Source organism: Oryza brachyantha, chromosome 1 (genome assembly GCF_000231095.2).
Source record: "Oryza brachyantha chromosome 1, ObraRS2, whole genome shotgun sequence".
NCBI lineage: Eukaryota > Viridiplantae > Streptophyta > Magnoliopsida > Poales > Poaceae > Oryza > Oryza brachyantha.
In genome coordinates, this window is record NC_023163.2 from 23,927,642 (window position 1) to 23,949,813 (window position 22,172).

General features: G+C 39.4%; 3 protein-coding genes across 3 annotated transcripts; 2 read left to right on the forward strand and 1 right to left on the reverse strand.

Annotated features, from left to right (window-relative positions):
- The first annotated feature begins 3,329 nt into the window (after positions 1 to 3,329).
- LOC121055766 (pathogenesis-related genes transcriptional activator PTI5-like) lies at positions 3,330 to 4,311 on the forward strand. The gene has a single exon (XM_040528915.1). It carries the CDS (start codon positions 3,628 to 3,630, stop codon positions 4,237 to 4,239), a length of 612 nt encoding a protein of 203 aa, XP_040384849.1. The 5' UTR covers positions 3,330 to 3,627; the 3' UTR covers positions 4,240 to 4,311.
- Positions 4,312 to 5,352: 1,041 nt separating this feature from the next.
- LOC102714147 (probable lipid-A-disaccharide synthase, mitochondrial) lies at positions 5,353 to 11,157 on the reverse strand. Its single transcript, XM_040519810.1, has 8 exons — positions 10,865 to 11,157; positions 8,856 to 8,955; positions 8,645 to 8,750; positions 8,333 to 8,550; positions 7,584 to 7,662; positions 7,227 to 7,465; positions 6,260 to 6,486; positions 5,353 to 6,041 (listed from the first exon to the last, which is right to left on the reverse strand). Exons 1-8 carry the CDS (start codon positions 11,104 to 11,106, stop codon positions 5,825 to 5,827), a joined length of 1,428 nt encoding a protein of 475 aa, XP_040375744.1. The 5' UTR covers positions 11,107 to 11,157; the 3' UTR covers positions 5,353 to 5,824.
- A 141-nt stretch (positions 11,158 to 11,298) lies between these two features.
- Positions 11,299 to 20,664, forward strand: LOC102714428 (50S ribosomal subunit assembly factor BipA). The gene is made up of 19 exons (XM_006646267.3): positions 11,299 to 11,744; positions 12,498 to 12,572; positions 12,678 to 12,828; positions 13,391 to 13,459; positions 13,543 to 13,715; positions 14,153 to 14,290; positions 14,392 to 14,517; positions 14,600 to 14,698; positions 16,070 to 16,193; positions 16,362 to 16,425; positions 16,664 to 16,718; positions 16,815 to 16,939; positions 17,094 to 17,167; positions 17,759 to 17,808; positions 18,000 to 18,086; positions 18,175 to 18,225; positions 18,302 to 18,385; positions 19,325 to 19,375; positions 20,135 to 20,664. The coding sequence occupies exons 1-19, from the start codon at positions 11,400 to 11,402 to the stop codon at positions 20,216 to 20,218; spliced, it is 2,025 nt and encodes a 674-aa protein (XP_006646330.2). The 5' UTR covers positions 11,299 to 11,399; the 3' UTR covers positions 20,219 to 20,664.
- The last annotated feature ends 1,508 nt before the right edge of the window (positions 20,665 to 22,172 follow it).

The window sequence follows — 22,172 nt, forward strand, 5'->3', positions numbered from 1 at the left end:
GCAATGGTCCATTCCAACCATCATGTATTTTTCTTGAACCAGTCCATTAAAATTAATCCGTCCGATTTTAATATTGACACTATTCACATTATACACTATAATCATGCTTTGCAAAAGGATATTAAGTTATAATATACTATTAATTATTTTGTAGACACATTGAGAATGGTCTTATAGATAGATACTCCGTAGAACATGAATATAACTCATTTATTTGGTTCAATTTTCCCGTGACCATGATTATCCTTGTTTTTTTTATACTTATACTTATAAACCAAAAATTAATTTAGAATTTTTCCTTATGCTTATACATTGATTTGGAGTTTTTTATCATAGTTTATTTTTTATCCGTGACTTCTAAATAGTTAAGAACATGTATATAAAAGTGCTATTTATAAGTTATTTTTATTTATAAATATACTGTTTAGTTTATTCATTGAAAAAGTCAAAAGATGGGCACCGATACGTTGCGCGTGGGGTTGTGATTGTTTTTTTTTTTTTACAGCTTCCTTAGGGTAGGGCAGTCTTTGATTTTTTTCGGATCTCTCGGGGAAGAAGCGCGGGATGGGATATGAGGATGGATGACTGTATTTTTTAAGTAGTACTAGTCGGATGTAGGATTTTCTAATCTTATTTAGATTCATATTTTTTTAATTAGAACATAGTAAAGACTCTAAGAACGTACGTATGTAAACCTTCGTATGAGCACATCCGAAGACTGGTCGGCAAATTCTAGAGATACATATTGATGACAATGAATCTAAATATATATAAATTATATACATTCATTAATTGATGAATTTAGGTAAGACTAAATTTTTACTATATGAAACGGAGGTAGTAATAGATATAGAGATATGTTTAATTGTTCTTCTTGTTTAGATTTTTATGTAGGTATGCAAAAATAAAAGTTGTATTTAAGTTCAGAAAAAACAAATCACAATAAATTAAATAATAACTATGTAGTCTTTTATATAATGAATAGCCAAACATATATTCAAAATTCAACGTCCTTAAACGTAAAAAAACAAATTGAGTAACTACTAATGGATGTCAATAATTAACTCTTTTATACTAACATGATCAAAATGCCTTGGGATAATTGTTGACATGTACTTCCTCTATCCAAATATATAAGAATTTTTTATATTTAGAAAGATTGAAGCTATGAAGAAATGACTAGTATGCCCTTAGATGTATGATGAAAAGAAAATTGAACGAGAAGTGATAGATGTGATAACTAATACTATATAATATCTTATATTTAAGAAGAATGTGAAAAATAAAAATCTCTGGTGTACTTGGACGGAAGGAGGATGCAGATGAGAGAGGAAAAGACTAGTAACGAATGCCGATAATCGATTTCTGGAACCAATTGTTAGATAATTTTACGCTGGCATGATTAAATGGTTCACCATAGTTGATTACTTTCATGCATGAGTTTCTTTTGGTTATAATTGGGTCACATCTTTTTTTTTTCTTCTATTCCTCGTAAGTATTACTCGACACATTATAAACATACATATTTAGATCTAAATTTTACTACACTAAGATACCGTTACGGTGCTAAATTAGTTTCTTTTGCATTATGAGACGTGATACTTTTTACTAAGTGCATATCCTCAGTTTTCTATAAAATACAAATACACAATGTTTTGTTACTAATGTTAGTGGTTTCATAAGAGTGACAATGCGCTAAGTGGCATTTTATCAGTGTTTTAAGTAACATTTTATCAAGTACATTAGGAAAAAAAAGGAACGTTTCATGGAAAAACACTAACAAATCGCATTCATTAGTCGTCTCTACCCCTTTCATGATTTCATCCAACCTTGCTTTATCTCAAGTAGTAGACGCTCACTTGACCCTCGAGGCCTGGACGCCTCGACCGATATCGTCGAGGGAGCAAACGGCTAAAGTCCATCCGGAAGTATAGCCATTAAAAAACGCTCTTGGCCCTTCGAATCGAGAACAACACGACTTGTCGACATTGACGACCTCGCAAGTCGACCTCTCCGCGCCTTTGGAAGGTTCCATGGGCCCAACGCCCCAATCGCTGCCCCCAAATCCTCTCCTCGCTGCTGCTCCGGCCAATCTCGTTTACATTTGCGCGCGACGGTGATGGCTTCCGTCACAGAAGATCCAGAATGATTAACCGATCTGGAAGAGGACGTGCCAAATCACACCACGGCTCTGTATTCTGCAAATCTTTTGGCCTTTTTTTGTGTATACTAGTAAGCTGTGATGCCTTCCTGCTAAAGAATTTCAGGCGTGTGTGGTGTGTGCACCATATGGCGCGCTAAAGGCGTCCAAGCAGTCTCAACACCCCGTCAATACCCTCGCGATAAAGTTAAGCACTAACAAGGCAGCTTTGAATCGACTCGAAAAAATCCCGGAACTGCAGCAGGTAACGCGTAACGAAACCCGTTCCGTCTGCTCCTATATGCATTAACAGAGTATTGTCTCTCCTCTCTGGTCAGAATCAGAACACGGATATTTTACACATCAAAAGCTTTCAGCCTTCTTCGGTTGTGTCTCACTGCCATCCTTATATTTAGGCTTCTGTTTATACTTATAAACTAAAATTTAAATTTAAATCTAGAGTTAATTTAGAGTTTTTATTTTATTTTTTAATCTTAGTATTTATATCGTTAAAAACGTGTATGTGAAAGTTTTATTGGCTTGTAAATATGCCGCCAAAAGACACCCTGTCCGTACAAAGATTAATATCTGCTAGATACTAGCTGCTCTAGCGGTGGATATATATCTTGGTACTACCATTACCATGATCTCATCAGCAAAAATCACATTAAATTTGTCCATTTGGATAATATATGTGGTGAACAACCTAGCGGTATAGCAGTTCTGATTTTTACTGTATTTTTTATTAACTGGCACAAGTGTATAATGACCCGAATACCCTAAGAATGTGATGCCTGTTTATCCAACTGGCGCCGATACGAGATATATGTGAATAATTTTGTTTTTTTTTGATAGACAGTCTGATTATTCCAATCACAAGCTGTCTATAATTATCCCAAAGCGACCCTGAGAGTCGTGTTACTTGCTTTATAATTTATAGTTTCTACTTCACAGTATTATAGTTGGTTGATATTATTCGGGAGGCATCAAAATAACTACTGTTGTATTTAAATATATGGTCTTACAGCCTACAATAATACACATGTTTATTATGTTTTGAATTTAGAACATGTTATGTTATCTATTTATTGACCGACTATGGGGGTTAATTGATTGGCTAAGCATATGCATGAACCGAAACCATATATAGCTCATTGCTTTGCACACACAGAGGTTGCGAAATCACATTTTGCATGCCGTGCAGTCACATGTTGGCCCCTTAATTAAAAATGATTAATTAGCACTTCCGCGCCCCAGAGCTTCCGCTCATCCAGTGCTCGCTCTTCGCCTCTTCCACGGGGTTCAAATAGCGCGGCAGCATCACGCATCGCCTTAGCTAGCTAAGCCCCTGAGACCACACTTGAAAGCGCAAAACCATTCTCTCTCTCCACCTCTCGTCTCTCATGAGCTAGCGCGCGCTCGCGCGTCGTACGGGGGTGTAATCACGTTGCACACACGTACGCGCGGCGCAAGCATAGCCAGGCCGCATGTCTCTCTCCTTGGGGCGAAGCGCCGGCGCCGATCGCCTCGCCGCGGCGCCCGCGCTTCAGGCCGCCGGTGCTCTGCCGCCACGCGTGGACGTGGACGTGTCTCTGTCGCTGGCGCGCGCCGCTGCCGCCGCCGCCACCGCCCCCCACGGGCAGTCGTACCTCCCGCTCAACGAGGACGACTCGCTGGACATGGTCCTCTTCGACGTCCTCCGCGAGGCCTCCGCCGCGGTGCCGTCGTCGTCGGCGCCGGAGCTGGGCGCGCGGACGACGGCGCCGATCATCGCCGACCATCCCGCCGTGCACAAAGGCGGCGGCACGAAGGCGAGGGGCGGCGCGGGCGGGCGGCACTACCGCGGGGTGAGGCGGCGGCCGTGGGGGAAGTACGCCGCGGAGATCCGGGACCCGACGCGGCACGGCGCGCGGCTGTGGCTCGGGACCTTCGGCACCGCCGAGGAGGCCGCCGTGGCGTACGACCGCGCCGCGTTCCGCATGCGGGGCTCCAAGGCGCTGCTCAACTTCCCGCCGGCTCTAGCCGGGGACGGCGGCCGTCGCGGCGGGGGCGCCCCCGCGAAGCAGGTCAGCGTGGGCGACGGTGAATGCGTGATATGAGCAGTGGGGATGTACAGCACGCTTTATTTTTGTCTTTTTTTATTTATTGCTGGCTGGAGGTTTAGACATGATCAAAACAAAGGTTAATTTTCAGTAGGTATTCAGCCTGGCCTGATTGTTAGTGTGGAGCAATATTATATCTTTATTGCTGGTACAAGCATATCATGTAGCTTGTCACTGTGCTTAGCGCTATCTTTTTTTTTTATACTTTCTCTGTTTGTTTACGATATAAGATTTTTTAAGTTATTTTTAGATTCATCTATTAACCAATTAACCAGTGTATATTGTTTATATATGTTTAAAATTATCTAAAGAACGCTAAAAAGTAATATATTATAAAACGGAAGTAGTAGCTTCTATGGTGTGATATCGATTTCGCAACTAAAAACTTTCATTGCACTGAAGGTGCTCCTAGGATCTTCCGGTCACAAAAAATATCTTTGTAATTGGTGATTTGTCCAAGGTTATCATCAACGTGTAGCGTTCTAGATTGATGACGGTTTGGCTCTATCTAGAGCCGAGTTCAACACAAAACCATGAAAGTAACAGAATCAGAGTGATCGACTCCAAGGCTAATTCGATGTGAAAATGTTACTACTGTTTCTTACCGAGATGCCAGGGAAACGAATCCGTCTGTGGCCACACGACCTTAAAACGTACAGTATTACTAGTAAAAGTTTCCATTCGACTAGTCACCATTCTAGACCAACGATCTCCTAAAAGTTCACGGATGGTACGGCGAGATATTACACAATGGTTGAAAGACTCTCCACACCCACCTTGAACTTGTCAGGTAAAATCGTTATGATAAGCGTAAGATACTACCAAGTGGAAACACTAGCTATGCCAGCAACTTGTAAACCAAACTGCGAAAGCAACAATTTTTCGAAATTATCCCAGGGGAGATTCGCCATCTCGTGCGGCCCACGACCTAGCTGAGCTCAGCCGTGACGTGATCGCCGGCTACGTGGGAATATATGCTTTCTCACTGACCGAGGATCCTCTATGGCCAATCCAATTGGCCATAGTACGCATCAAATAAGCACAGACCTCATCACCTCATGACGTCACTGTGCACCTGTTCATCTCGTAATTTCAGTGACCATCGAAACCTTCCAAAAAGAAACGGAAGCTAGATTTACAGCTTCAAGAAAACTGTATAATACTCGTCCAGTTATTCTCACTTCTCCAGTGCCAACAATTATCTCCAGACACTATAATAACCTGCCTCCCAGTTCAATCCAAGAAATTCTAACCATGGAATAATCTGCGCCAAACGCATCACGGCAGATAAGATGACTAGGACCCGCACTAAACCCAGCAGAACACGTGTTCCCAACTTCCATAATGATAATATGATGCTGACCTGACTTCCTGCGGCACTTCAGAAACCTGAACTGAAAGACCATTTTTTTTTAACCTAAATACTCGCTTTGCTTCTCCAATTGTGGGCCAAGGCAGAGCCAATACAATTTGCAGAAAAGTACTCTTCAATCAGAAGAGCAGATGGAGAAGATGAGAATGCACGCAATAGCGACCACCACGGCAGACTGAATATTTGTTTGCTAGTACTGAGGACATCCACTCAATTCTGGTGCACTGTCTGTTGATGCTTATCCGTATAAAGCACTGTCAATGCGGCAATCGTGCTGGGGGAGTAGAAGTTTGACAGCAAGCTTGAGTTATGCAGCTCCTCTTGAAATAAGCAACCCCGCTGCTTGATAGGTTCATAGAGCATCTCCAGTAACTGGTCAGCTGATTCAACTTGCAACTGACGGGCTTCATCATTAAAAATGACCTCGCTAGTCCAACAAAAATGAGATGAACTATGATCAGGTCGATGAATGCATACAGAATATTACTAAAAAAGCAATGGAAGCAAGTAATTATGTAACTAACAGGCAAGACAAGGCATATGAGACAAATATATCAGATATTTATACCTATCCACATATGGATGACATCATGGGAGATAACTATATTCATATCTAGGAGTTTGTTTTTTCTGTGGGGATATTACCTTAGTTTTGCAGCTAGATTTTCTGCCGTGCAAGCCCGAAAAAGGATCTCAGGCACAATTGGAGAATTTAAAAGAATGTTGGGTAGAGAAATAAAATCTATCTTTTTCCTCAGATTAATCAAACATTCTGTGATGAAATGAGCTCGGTAAGCTACTACACAGGGTAGCTTTGCTAACATCAGCTCCATGACAGCTGTTCCTGAAGTGCATAATGCTGCTCTACTAGCCTGCAAAAGGAAACAACACTTCGTAGTTTACTCACATGGATTCTGGAAAGTGGAATGAAATCGACTGCAGACCTGCAGCATCTAGCACACAAGTACATTACAAATGAAGTTTCATGATGAGTGCTAGCACAAGAAGCACACTTGGGGTTGCTAACTATCAATTGCAGTACACCACATAAATTTCATATTTCTCTTTTGCTAATAATAACTTCTAAAAGATATAGATGGCTTGAGATGTAGGAGATGCGTCTTGACAATAGTATGGTACCTAGCAAGAAATTAACATAATTTTCTTCTAGAAAACAAAGAATTAACAATTATGCGATCTTCCATATGTGTATAACTAATCTAGTCATTCATAATACCGCTGAACCTTACTGTGGTTAGGGATTTCTCATAAGCTGCATGAGAAAAAGGAGAAAGTATGGTAAAAACAGCATGCACGGGACAATATATGAGCTACAGTGATAAATAGTGTTCTAGATTAGATAACTTTTTTAGCTGCATATTGCAATGAGCAAATATACTTCAGACACAAAACTTAGCAATTCAGAGAACTTTGTCAATTAACACCATTATAGGGCAAGCACAGGGTCCAGGTGCAGCATGATACAAAGTCTTCCATTAAAAAAGAGAGAAAAAAAAGAAACCAATGATATAAGAATTAGGGAACTAATGACAACATAATAGTATCCAAAAATTGAATTTGGCACTCGAGAACTAAAGTTGTGTGAACTTACATTGAATGCATCATATCTTTCTTTTAGTGTTCCCCCAGGTATCAGTACCACTGGAAATGGCCCTGATCGAACAGCATTTTCAACATATGCCCTCACATCCCGATGAGGAGCAACTGGGATGACTAGTGAGAGTTCATTAAATGTATGTCTTAGGTGCTGCACAGTTTGCAAGAAGATGGGAAGCATACGGGCCACCTCCTGCACCCTGCTTCCAGGCAGTATGGTTATGATTGTGGAATCTAGCAAAGATGCATTTTCTCATTAGAAACTAAGCAAATATCAATAACAGAGTAAAAAAAAAAGCAACCTATGAAATTACATTAAGTGAATGCCCAAATAATTACAGGTACAATCTACCTGGGGACATTGCATGCTCCTGTCGAAAAACTTCATCACTTCGTTGATGCATGGAATTGACAGAAGATATTTCCTTCACCTATATTGTTTAGCAGGCATAATGAATATGCAAGTCAAGTTGGTGCCTTTCGATGACTAATACTAGCAATTTATTGACATAACATGAGAACCTCCAAATTACATATCAAAATGCTCAGTTTATAAATGAACATGTGAAATATTATAATCACCTACTACAATACAAGACAACCACTACTAGTTATTCCATCCATGCTGACATTTCCCCTAACAGAGTAGAAATGCAATAGTACATCCTTAACACAATCAACTTAGTGTCATTCCCATGAAGACATAAGATGCTTGTGCATATATGTTAACAACTGTACTAGAGCAGTAGCTAATAACTGTTACAAATTAATGAGATGACCACTTCATAAATGAATAAATGATGAAATCATACCTTCACGTTTCTGCTATGCATCGGTAGTAGAAGTTTATTAGCTATAAGTTATATATAGAAAGATATTATGGTACTTTATGATGTGCTTCTATGTAGCAGATGTAACATTGACTGTAAGAAAGTATTTATGCAAAGAAATCTTAACGTGATAAATGGATAGAGAAGACACTTAGATCAATACAGGAAATGTGAATGAGAGAATTGGACAGAAATGTCTTAAAATTCAGCAGAACATTATTTAGGCTACTGGCACTGATGTTGAAACAAAGCACACAAGTCCATACCATACCGTGTTCAAGCCAATAGCATCGTCCAATAATGGATGGCCCACATATGTAGCAGGCAACCCATTTAATTTGCAAATTTCTTCCTCAAATGGAAGGATACACAGCAAATGGTCCACAAAATTATGCAACTTTGCTAGCCTTCTTTCACCGTCTTTCCAGGCCCAGAATGATGGTGCAACATAGTGGACATGTACAGGATGCGCAACTTGATTGTATCTACCTAGACAACAGAAAATGCTTTACCATATTTGCTCATGAGAAATTAGGAAAAACCTGGTATTGTAAAAAAAAAAATCTTCTGTTGAGAGACTTGCATTTCAATTGCCTCAGAAGGCGAAAAGAGAACCCCTTTGAATCAACAGTAACTACAGCATGAGGCAGGAATAATACAGCAGCATCTGCAGTATCCTTGATCTTCCTCTGCAAAACTAAAAATGGCATAATTAATAAAGGCCCCAAAAATATGAATAGATCCAAAAAATGTGGATGGAAAGCAAAGCATGAGCATGAGGCAGAACAAAGCACCTTGATATTATATATGTGTGGCAGCAGTTCCCACAATCCCATTATGGAAATTTCCTCCATGGGAAAAAGTGATTGCAATCCTTCCTTGCACATTAGTTCCCTACATCGAAGAAATGAGTCCATGGCTCCATTTAAGAGGTAAGAAACTCAAGGATCAGATTTGCAGTAAAACCATGGAATCCAACTTGAAATTGCGTTTGGAATCTTTGGATCGACTCACATAGATGGAGAAGTGAAATGATGCAATGATGCTAAATTAATTGTTGGATGGAATGCTGACCACACAAAAAAGACAACTCTCTTCACAATGAAAAAGATGGATACAAGGATCAACATGCTAATATTTGATTAGAAAATATAAAATTATAAATCCAATGAGAAACACCACTACTAAAGGGCGGCCACAACTGAAGACTGTGCAGCTATGGAATCGTCTGGGAAAATCATAGTAGCAATCCACACACACTGTTATGGTTTCAGTTTCATTGGGGAAAAACACTTCCGGAAGGATAGCTAGGGTGGCGTTGGCTGCTAGGGAGAGTTGATAAACTAGGGGAGAGATTATAGATTGATCCTAATTGCTTAGGGGTGATCATTTGGCTTTTTTTAGGGAAAAAGACAAACAACATATTTGCAAACGAAAAATAATTTTGTGAACAATACTTTTATATACTTTTAGAGGCCAAGGCTGAAAAATAAACTACGATGAAGAAACCCCCAAATCAACTCTAAATTTAAGGTTGAACCGTTGAAAATTCAAATCTTGGGTTATAAGCTTAAGCAGAAGTGAAACGACGAGGCTGTTAGTTGCAAGAGAATCGCCAAATATTCTTAATCCTTATATAGGCTGGCACCTGACAATCCAATCTAATCTAATATAAACCCCTAACTATGGAATCCTCTCATACATCGCACCCCTCGCACACATGACACATCCACTGACTTGGATGCACCTCCCCCTTGGGCCTGGTCATGAGCCTTGGGCTCCTTCCCCAAAGCAGATGACACACACACACAATCTGTGATGGTCGGGAATCAGCCAGAGAGAGAGAGAGAGAGAGAGAGCTCTGCATTGTTGCTCTATACTGCTACTGTTGGCAGTACAAGAGAAGTATTCCCTTTATCTCAAGTGAGATACCGAACAAGAAAAACATTTGCTCCCAACTTTTTTCTTTTATTTCCATCTTTTCCAATCTTACTCCCTCCAGTTTGATAATTCCTGTCATTTTGGATAAGGTTGAAATCAAACTTTTAAAACTTTGACTATTAATAACTTCAAAAAATTTTAGTTTAAAGACACCTAGAACAACATGTATAGATAAACCTTAAATATTGTTTAATAAAAGTACAAAATATTTATGTATTGTGTATATTATAATAGAAAATCATAGCCAAAGATAGGTTTTGGAGACCGCGTCGTTGTCTAAAATGACAGGAATTATCAAACTAGAGGGAGTATACTGTAAGTAAGCATGGAGGATTGCCTAGAATAAAAGAACTATTGTCTCTTAATGTGCTATAATTGCACTGTTGTACAAGGATCAAAATGAAAAAAAAAAATCTCTGCCTCTTCACTAAATGCTAGACACCTTGCGCAAGTCTCAAGATAGACTGAAACTCTGAAAGTCTTCTTGCACTCCATACGAACAATTTTGAATATTTCAAGTATGTATAGATGAATCTAACTCTATGTACAGCAAAATTGGAACCTAAACCTCCAACATTCAAAAAGGCATAAATAAGCAGTTCCAAAATAAGGCTTCCTTTGACTGTGTGAGTGTGAGCATGTCGTGAATAGCAACACTGGTAGCTTTCTTAAAGTTCATGTGAAACGGAACAATACGTAAGCATGCGATGCACCTATGAACATTGATATGAAAAATCAAATCAGACCATAAGTTAGCGAACCGCCGGTCCGATTTAAGATCAAGCATAAATTTATAATGCTATAAGCATCGGTTCCACAGAATTACTGAATCAAACACGTAGGAAGGGGAGGGATACCAGACCCGCCAACGCCCGCAAAACGGACGGGGACTGGGGAGAGCGCCCTGAGGGACGCCATGAGGCGCGAAGCAAGCGAGTCGCCGGAGACCTCACCAGCGACTACGAACACTCGGAGTTCGCCGTCCCGGGCCGCGGCGTCCACCACCCTCCCGTAGGAGAAGGCCCGCGTGCGCGCCCTGGTTGCTGTGCCGCCGGCCAGCAGCCCGAGCAGGCGCGAGGCGGCTGCGACGCTTAGCGATAGCATCGGCCGCCACAAACTACGGTGCTGGATCGGAGAGGCGATGCGACGCCGGCCGCCGGCGCCCGGCGGGGAGTGGAAGGAAGTGGACTCGGCAAAAAAGGAGAAGGAAGTGGAAGAGCGTGGGCCCGAAAGAAGCCCAGAATAAATACGAAGGCCCACTTCATCAGATGGGCTTTACGTAGCGACACGCCCGAACAAAACCCTTGGCTGCAGCCGCGAAACTCCCTGCACCTGACCGCGCGAGATATCACGCCGCCGCCGCCGCCGCCGCCGTCGACGCCGTCGCCGCCTACGCTATGGCGGCCGCGGCACTGCTGCTCCGCGGCCTCCGATCGGGGGCGCGCTGGGTGCATCCCGCCTTCGTACCCTCCGCTTCGCCCCGAACCCCCTACGTGTCGCCTCTCCTCCGCCGCCTCTACTCGTCCGCCGCCGCGTCGGCAGCTGCCTCGCCGTCCTTGGGCCCCGGAGGCGCCCTGGACCCGTCCCGCATCCGGAACGTGGCGGTTATAGCCCACGTCGACCATGGGAAGACGACGCTGATGGACCGGCTCCTGCGGCAGTGCGGCGCCGACATCCCACATGAGCGCGCCATGGACTCCATCAGCCTCGAGCGCGAGCGCGGCATCACCATTGCCTCCAAGGTAAGTATCTAGCATCCGTCCCGCGCGCTTGGTTAGTGAGGGCACACCCATTTCGTTGAACAAATTGCGTGCGTCATATAAGCGTTAGATTGTTCGAACTTCGAATGTAGGCATGGAGAAGGAAGTGAGATCTGGTTCAAAATCTATTCTCAAACTCGCTTTTCTGTTTTCCATTTGATCAGTCATACGCTGTTATACATCAAATTTCGATGTGAGAGAGAATTTCTGGAGGATTTACGTCACTTATTCATCCACTCTGCTTATTCTGTAGTACTAGCATATTACGCGCGACGGGATCTTATTAAAAAATATTATTAGCATTCTATTAAAATAGAATTAATAAAAGTGGTTTGATATATATGTCTCAATTTTTTTTATTTTAAAAAATAGGAGTAAGTTGGTGGTGGGGTAGGTGGCAAATTCACCACCACCCACCACCACCACTACTCCCTTTTATAGGAGTAGTAGATTCAGTAAACCCTGCACATCTATCGTTTGCTCATATCATCAATAGAGTGGGTGCATATAGTTCACTAAATCGCTTCCAAAATCCGATTCTTATGATCTACTCAGATTATAATAAACTTATTGTTCTGCTTGCTGTTGAAACTCCGTCATTGATGGTCCTAATGAAGCACTCGTTATTTAATTTTAATTTAGAGGGCAAATACCAATATGCTTTCTGTCCTATAGCATGCAGTATGGTAACCTTTAATATCATGTTTTACTTTTTCGGCTTGGCTATTTGTGTAGGTCACTTCTGTCTCTTGGAAGGAAAATGAACTCAATATGGTTGATACCCCTGGTCACGCTGATTTTGGTGGTGAAGTACGCACTCAACACCCTTGTATAATTTCATACAGTTAAGACCAAGAATAAACGATGATTTTTCTATGGTATCTGACATAATAATCCTTACCAATCATGTGATAGGTCGAGAGAGTTGTTGGAATGGTTGAAGGGGCTGTCTTGGTTGTTGATGCTGGGGAGGGACCTTTAGCACAGACAAAGTTTGTGCTTTCAAAGGCTTTGAAGTATGGCTTGCGCCCAATTCTCCTTCTCAATAAGGTCGATAGGCCTTCAGGTTTGCTTATTCTCAGATACTCTGTTCACCATGGCAGTATTTTGTGAGCAAGGGATGACACGTACAAAATAAAGTGATCCAGTTTTCTTAGATTTGAATTGACATCACGACCTTAAGCTGTGCAAGTAAAAAGTTATGAAGTGCAATTTAATTTAACACAGACAAACCAAAACAGGTGGATACACTAAGATTTTATTATCCAAAAGGACACAATATTCCATTTGTTATCGAAAAACGAGGTTTTTTATTAATGTTAAAAAAATCTGTTCTTTTGTATGTTTCCAGTAGACAGAAATATCAGTTAGAAGGCCTTTCCTTTTGAAAAGTCCATGATTGAATCTGCTAGCACTGTATGTTTTATTCGGTTAGCAATAATTTTGTTTGGAAAATGTGCTGCTGCAATATATGCAGTCCCCATAAGGTAACAAAAGACCAATTGCAGTGGGATACACCAGCTTAAAAGAATAGATGAAGCAAAAATATTCAATATTTTTGGCATATATAAATTCCTGGTATATTATATTTTCTGTAACTCGTTAACACTATAATTCTACTCCAACAGTTTCGGAAGAGACCTGCGATGAAGTAGAGAGCTTGGTGTTTGATCTTTTTGCAAATCTTGGTGCTACTGGTGCGTTTCTAGTTCTTCAATTTGGTTTGCCTTGAAGTTTATTCAGTAAATTTCTGTGACACTGTTTTCTTTGGTTTTTACAGAAGAGCAGTTAGACTTTCCAGTTCTTTATGCATCAGCTAAAGAAGGCTGGGCTTCTCCAACATTCACCAAGAGCCCTCCTGATAATGCAAAAAATATGTCTGCATTGCTTGATTCCATTTTACAGCATGTGCCTTCCCCAAAAGCTGACCTTGAGGCTCCATTCCAAATGTTGGTTAGTATACTGCACAGCATCTGAACTGGGTATTTGTTTGAGATGAGGGCAAACTTGCTACCGTCCATCTCTGGTGACAGTTTATTAGAATAATCGAACGACTAGCTATTATGGCGATTTATTTATTTATAATAGAGTTCCATTTGATTTAGTAAACAAAATAAAATGACTTCTTAATTTTTGGGCAAGTTCCTCCACTCCCTCATAGCTATTTGTAATACTCCACCTCCTTTTCATCAGAATTTAAGATATCACCGTCCTCCTTTTGCATGTTCCAAAATGTGAGTTATTTTACTTTTATAGGCAATTTCCTTTATCTCCTTACTAAAGGTGTTTACTCTAATGCTCCACCCTAGAATTTGTCTCCTTTGAAGATATTTACATAAAGTTGTACTGGTAATTCTTAAGTGGAGCCAGTAATACATGGTCTTCTGCAGGTTTCCATGATGGAACGTGATTTTTATCTAGGACGAATACTGACTGGACGAGTAAGATCTGGAGTTGTCCGTGTAGGTGACAAAGTGCATGGTCTTCGCAGCACTGATGATGGTGTGCAGAAGATTGAAGATGGAAAGGTTTAACTGGATCTCCTGCATTACTTGGCAATGTGTAATCACTGAAATTGTGTTTGTTAAGTGCCTTTAAGTAACTTTGCAATTTACTGAAACAAATTTAGGTTGTCAAACTCATGAAAAAGAAAGGAACAAGCATGGTAACAGTAGACGCTGCAGGAGCTGGTGATATAATTTCAATGGCTGGATTAGCCGCTCCAGCAATTGGGCATACTGTGGCAAATTCAGATGTAAGTTGCTAATTCTTGCTGTTCAGCATATTCTTTCCTATTGTCAGATATTCCTTGTACGAATCATTGTTGTAAAATATAGATCTTGACTGCCCTTCCTACAATTGAGCTGGACCCTCCCACGATATCTATGACTTTTGGTGTGAATGATTCACCACTGGCTGGTCGCGATGGCACTCATGTAAGTACCAAATAATTAGCCTAGACATGTTTCTATTTATCTCCCCCTATTATTTTCATGCTTTCTTTTCTCTGTACAAGAGTATGTGAATACCATATTTGATCAAAAGCAAGAATACACGATGGGTGATGCTATGAAATTAGGCTAGTAATTTCATATAGACTTCAGATTCCTGTGGGAACCAATGACCCATGATAGTCAGACTGTTATATACTGCCACAACATTATGTTGCTCTGGATTCAGAAATATCATATGCCGAATTCTGAAATAAAAATCTAGTTGCTCCCTCTTTCCAAAATTCTTCTTCGTATTTGACATGGGCACCAAGACCAAGGCTTGGTGATAATGCAGCCTAATGCAATTAATCCGCTTTGGTTTGGCTGCTTCGTAGCCACGGGTTGGTCGCGTCTCACGCTGCATGCCTGCATGCTAACTAGAATGTGTGGGCCAATTCACTACAAGCACAGGTAGCTGCGGCTGGGTTGCATGCATGCATGGTCGGTTTGCATGATGTTTACTGTCCGTGCATACATATGCTCGGTTTGGCAGAAATACATTGATCAATTCTGGAAGAATGAAAAAAGTAATACATGCATCTTTACTGGAGAGAGGGAGTAATTGATAATTTTGTTGCAGAGTAAAATGTATTAATTCCTTTTCACTTTTGAAAAATAGAATATAACATTTGGTCCACTATAATATAAGTTGTGTCTGCTAGAAAGTAGAAACTGGAACTTGTTCATAGTCATTATCTGAACCACAAAAAAGGGGTAGATATCAAATGTTGAGTTGCTGAGCATGATAGGTTATAATTTTCTTGTCAAAATTATCAGAGGCAAACATGTATTACATTTTTAATCATCTGAATTCAGCTACAAGCTCATTGATTTTCCTAAATCTATCCGTGGAGCTAGTCCTCTAAATGAACTTTTAAATTGGTAGGTGAGATTAAGGACTAAAAAGCTAACACCATTAGTCTTGGAGGGCTAAATCCAAGGTATGGTACTGGCCTCGTAGGTGTTATTACAATGCTACCCAAGCTAGTTTTTGGTCAGTTTGTTCATACTTTATTTAATGTGAAGTTCTATGCCATTTGTTTCTGAGGAATGGTATAATCAGATCAAATGTAAATTAGGACATAACGATGCAAAGTAAAACACCAGTATCTGCTCTCATTTAGTTGAATGACAACCAGAGCTATCACAGATCAACTTTGTAGGTTGCCTGTTCTGACTATGCATGGTCCGGAAAGCTTAATTTATCAATTTGTTTGGTGCTATAGTAATACAAACTAAGCATATAAATTTGTGTTAGTTAATTTAAGCATAGCGACTGCTCTCTTTGTCTGATCTCCATCTGAAATTATGCAGCTAACTGGAGCAAAAATAGGCACCCGTCTAATGGCAGAAGCGGAAACGAACCTGGCAATTAATGTTCTTCCTGGACCATTATCAGAATCTTATGAAGTTCAAGGAAGGGGAGAACTTCAGTTAGGTAAATATATCATATATGTACCGTAATGAAATCCGTCCTGTTCTTTTCAGATATGTTATTTAAATAATTTTTTCATCAATCTTTTGAAAGTGCCCTATGTGTCAACCTTGTGTGTAATGTAATGAAAAGTTTCCTCACTTTCCATCTGATGATCTGCATAACTTCCAGGAATCTTAATTGAGAATATGCGGCGTGAAGGATTTGAACTTTCAGTTTCACCCCCAAGAGTGATGTGAGTTCCATTATTCCACACATCATGCTCTTTCTATGCTTATATGTTTCACGTCAGTCTGACGTTCTTCAGTTCTATTGTCCTTACAACAGTATTACAGAATCTAACTGTCTCTTGCTAGATATTTTTTTCTATGGCATATTATTTTTATTGACAGTTGTATTGATGAAATTGATGTCTAAGCAATTCAGCAGCACTGTTCCCACTGTTAACTTATTTAGGTGTTTCATTGAAATAGGTATAAAACAGACCGTGGAGAAAGGTTAGAGCCTATTGAAGAAGTAACTGTCGAGGTAGAAATATGGCTTGTTTGAACTTTGTTTTAGTTGTTTTATTTTTGTTGTAAAATTGTAATCATGAACTGTTAATGTTTGAATGAGATATTGTAGGTAGACGAAGAGCATGTTGGATTTGTCATGGAAACCCTGACACACAGGAAGGGTGAAGTAATGGACATGGGCCCTGTACCAGGGACAACTGGAAGAACTCGAATCTTTTTGACCTGCCCATCTAGGTAATAAGTTTATATTTTGTGGTAATTACCAGCCACATCATGTGTCACCTTGTAAAACATATTATACTTAATGCCGTTTTTTAAACTCAACTAGTTTGTTTGCCCTGTATTTCAATCTTGGCTCTCAATTTCTTATGATGTATTATGGATGCAGGGGTTTGGTGGGATTTAAAGGAATCTTCAGCAGCTTTACACGTGGAACTGGATTTATGCACCGCGCTTTCCAGTGTATGTTGTTTATAATTAAGTCCTAGATGTTTTTGAAGTCCTTAAGATCTTAACTCATCTATGCATTTTTGTTTCAATGTGAATAGTAGTGTAGGCTACACGTAGAAATACAACATTGCTTTGTAGATTTTTAATGCACTGATGACATATAATTGTGAAACTCGACCTTTTGTCTCACAAACATTGAAGGTTTCTCACTTCACTCATGTGTAGCTTTAAATTTTATATCTCCACAATTAACAGAGATGTTCCTTCATAATCAGTATTAACTCAGATGTTTAATGGTACTAGCTTGGTGTCCAAGAGTTGCAGTGAAATTCTAACAAATGTACCATACTATAACTTATATAAAAAACAGTATCATTGACTCTGATATCGCTTACATAATTCACATGAGATTAAAAGGCCACATGCATATACACACAAGTGGAGAATGACCTGATGCGATCATTTACAAAAGACAATACAAATAACACAAAGATGTCTACATAGATTCACCCACAAAAGATCTGAGGTGATGAAATCTGTCGTCATTGCCACCAGATAAACTTCATTTTGAGTATTTGACCTTGGCTTATCTCATGATTGCAGCATATGCTAAATACAGAGGTCAGCTAGGCAATGTTAGAAAAGGAGTTCTGGTAATGCCAATTCCCTCAGCTTCGTTTCTTCTGTTTACTCTATCTGTCTCTTACCAAACATGTTTTACATTGTTTTGCAACAATAAACAATAATGTTTTTTAATCAATAATCAAGAAAATGGAGTAGAGAAAGTTATATGTTATTATATGTAAGTAGGACTTGATGAACTGTGTCTGATGTGTATATGTAGGTATCTGTTGGCAAGGGACTTATCACTTCGCATGCGCTTATGAGTTTAGAAGCTCGTGGGATTTTGTTTGTCTCTCCTGGGATGGAGGTATCGACATTGATTCATTATGTTACCATGATCTTATCATTGTACTGTAGAAGACTACTTATTCCTCTTTCTTTCTCCTTTCTTTAAGGCATACGAAGGCATGATAGTTGGCGAGCACTCACGTGACAGTGATCTTGATGTAAGTTGATCATATGCTTATCAATAAATTAGGTCTCTTCATCTAGTACACAAACTGAATCTCTTCTGTTGTGCAGATCAATCCTGTGAGAACTAAAGAGCTCACAAATATTCGAGCTCCAGGGAAGGATGAAAATGTCAGGCTTTCTCCTCCACGATTGGTATGTTGATGTTCTCTTCTGAACTTTTACCAAGAGACCAGCATTCAGGAGAAATCCCTTTATCGCCCTTTTCTCTTATAGAATAAATGTTTCTGCTCTAGACACTACTTAACAATTTAAGTTTCCATGCCAACAGAAGCCTTGCAAAATGTATATTAGGGATGTAAATAGGCAAACCATTTTCACATCCATTTTATTTCTCAGAAACAAAATTGGAAATGGTATGCCGGGAATGAAAATGGTATCGGTATATCGAAAGTGGAATTATTCGAACCGAAACATATCGGTAACAGTCAGAGGACTTCAAACCGGTAATTCATTTTGGAAAATGAACTACATTCATATTAGACTGATAATAAGTTCGAGATTTCAAAGATATTTAAGCGATAGGTAGGTTCATAAACCACGATAAAATGAGATATACAAATAGAAAAGTATGCAACATAAGGAAGTACATAAGATACACTAGACAATCTAGTCGTTGCACTTGTCACCTTGTGGAAGAAGAATCGCAGTTGAGCAGTTGGGTTTTGGCGTTTGGTATGGGCTTTGCAAAAAAAAAGGGGTATTTTTCCGTATTCATAATCGGTAACTACCAGAATAATACCGTTTACCGACAAAACGGTCGGTAATAGCAAAACCATTTCCATATTATTTACCATTTTCGTTTAACATTTCTGCCATACCATTTCCATTTCCTTCGGTCGGTAATTTTCGTAAATGATAGTAGATCGGGAATTTCTGCGACCGCTTTCACCCCTAATAGTGCCACTCTCCCTTGGGTCTTGGGAACACAAGATGCAGGAAATCTAGATTAAATGCATTCCTCCCCCCCCCCCCCCCCCCCCCCCCCCCCCCCCAAAATGTAGCATTTGCTTCCTTTGGTTTCCTTAGAAATAGTCGTTACATAATCTTAACTGAAGTCACTGAATCATGCAGATGAGTTTGGAAGAGGCAATTGGATATGTTGCTGCAGATGAGCTTATTGAGGCAAGTTTTCTGTATTTGTCTATTGATGATTTCCTTATGTGATGTCTAAGTGGCATAAACAGTGCATAGAGATGAGCGTTTTATTCTTCCATGACCCCTGATTATTATTCTGGTTACTTTTGCATAGCCTTATTTAGCTCTAGAAATAAACATTGATTTGTCTGGTCATTTTGGATTTTGAAATGACTTGATGAGGACTATTGCCAATACAAAAATCGATCACATTTTAGATGAAAACCTCGGCCAGATGGAGATCCTGCAGGGTAATGAAAGGGTGTATTGTTATTTGTGCAAAAAGTATATTAAGAACTAAACAAATAAAGCAATCGATAAGCATCCACCTGTAGTTTCTTGCTGAGAAACAAATAAAATAATCAAATGTTGTAGCATATTGGCATCTTCTGGCGTTTTGTTAGTAGCATTTGTAAATGATTGTCTAAACTCTAATTTCGAAAAGTGTTCTCTGTGCATGGGTTGAATGTAGCAATGAAAATATTTTGCATGTTTCATTATATGCAAGGTGGCCCACATTCAAATCAAAATTTAGGTTACCTGTACGTGCTGCTACAGCCTGCTAGCTTTTGCGATTAATTAATTAGAGGTGCAGATTATTGAAAAAGGGATATCTTATTTTGTGAAACTTTACTGCCAATCTTTTATGAAAAGAAAGCAATCTGCTTGCTAGATTTATGCCTAACTGTTCCAAATCATATTCCAGTTTGCTCCTGGAGCTTCATATTGACATTTGTTTTTCATCAGGTTACTCCGAAGGTCATACGGCTTCGGAAGAAATATCTGGATGCCACGAAACGGAAGATGATGAAAAACAAACCAATGGATTGAAGCTCCAGTGAGAGTCTATAATCCAAAAGGTGCAAAAGCATCCTATTTATGTATAGGTTGGCGAACAATATTTTGGAGTGCTGGCATCATTGCTCACCATGGCCCAGCATGCATATTTCGTTCAGCAGTGGATAATGATTCATGGTATACGAAGAACGAATAAGCCCGTGATTGGGGCTACTGCCAGAACAGAACAGTGTGGTGGGTTGGTAACATGGATTACCTCTTGAAGGCGATTATACCCTTCCATAGCATTTTTGCAGTGAACGTTGAAACGGCCATAGATGTTTGCCCTTGAAGGTCATAGTATTATTTTGTAGTAGTTGGGTGCTAAAAAAGGACAGGTATAGCCTCTTTTTAGCTGGTTGCTTTTTGTTCACATTTGTACGAGCATGTGTTACTGACAAATGACAGCAAATAATTTAAAACGCTAAGATATTGCATGATGCAGAAGGTCGTCATCAGCATAAACAATATTGCATTGTAATACCGTGTATTTAAACATTTCGCTTTCAGATGAAATCATGAATACGTGTTGTTGCGTCGCATGTTTCTCTTGAGAAACAAAAATTAATCATGACAAACCCCGCAGTTTATAGTGCTTCCTAGTTTATATGGTTAATCAGATCAAGCCAATATAAAAATAATTACAAAAGCTGAAACATACTTGGTATTTATCGATGAGTCTAGATTTGTGGACCTCAGTGAGCAGTACCAAAGAAATAATACCATTTGTGGATCTCATCTCATATGTTCACCAAATGAAATTCATGACATCTTCTTTCAGTAATTTTTGCACAATTTTTTGAGCACTTTAGCATCCAGAAAAATTCCCCAGACAACAACCTTTTCTCCAAAAATAAAAAATCCACATCCCATCATCCCTTCTTTTGTCTCGGAAAAGTGGTGTCAAGAGAACTATGACCCAGCCTAGCCCTACCTATAGGCCAAACACGCACAAGTTGGTTATTCATTTCTTATAATCACTAAAATGAACTTTGTTTTATAATAATTAGCTCTTGACTTGAGGGCATGGAGAACTTAAGAAAAATATTCCCAACCATGATTTATTAAAGGAAATATTTTCCTTTTTCACTTCAGTTGTTATTTTATTAGATATTAACAAAAATTATAGAAATTACAATTTAATAATTTTAAATCCCTAAGAAAAAAGGGTGTGACAGATAGAGTAATTTGGCTATTTTGACCGTAAATTTAACCGTGTCTACCAGAGTACGAGTAATGGCGATGATATTTCTGAGACTACTTGGTTTGTATGATGGCATTTTACTAAAGTTGTGTTTATCGATGAATTTATTTTGCAATAGGTCACTTTGTTAATGGTATTTCTTGTACTTTCTCATAATTTAAATAAGAGGTGATTGATTATATTGCTTTAAATGCTTGTATTTATGAGCAATGTGAGTACACATTTCATTCTAATTTAATATCATAGGATGGTAGTACTTTAGCCTTCACATACACAATGTATGCTCCGAGCAACCCTCTTATTATGAATTTATGACCTACTCTCTCTATCCCCGACAAACAACTCCTTGAAATAACTCCTAACATCTCAAGCAAATGTTAAGGTAAAGAACAAAAGAAAATACTCATCATTGATAAAAAAAATAGTATTAATAGATGAATTTGTAGGTAACAAATATTCTCCATCTCAAAATAAGTGAACCCATAAAATAGTACTATAGTGAAATAGTCACCACAATCCTATTTATTACTCACTTGGAAAGAATAGCCAACGTTACCCTAAAGAGGTGTTTCAATTTGTATGCATGGGAATAAGTAAATCTGCCCATACAACATTTAATACATCAAACCAAATCTTGAATAACATATGCATATGCATATTAGAGCAATCCTAATGCAAGAAACTAGCCATGATTTTTGTGTCTTCTATGTCACAAAGAAACTAGCATTATACACCACTCATACA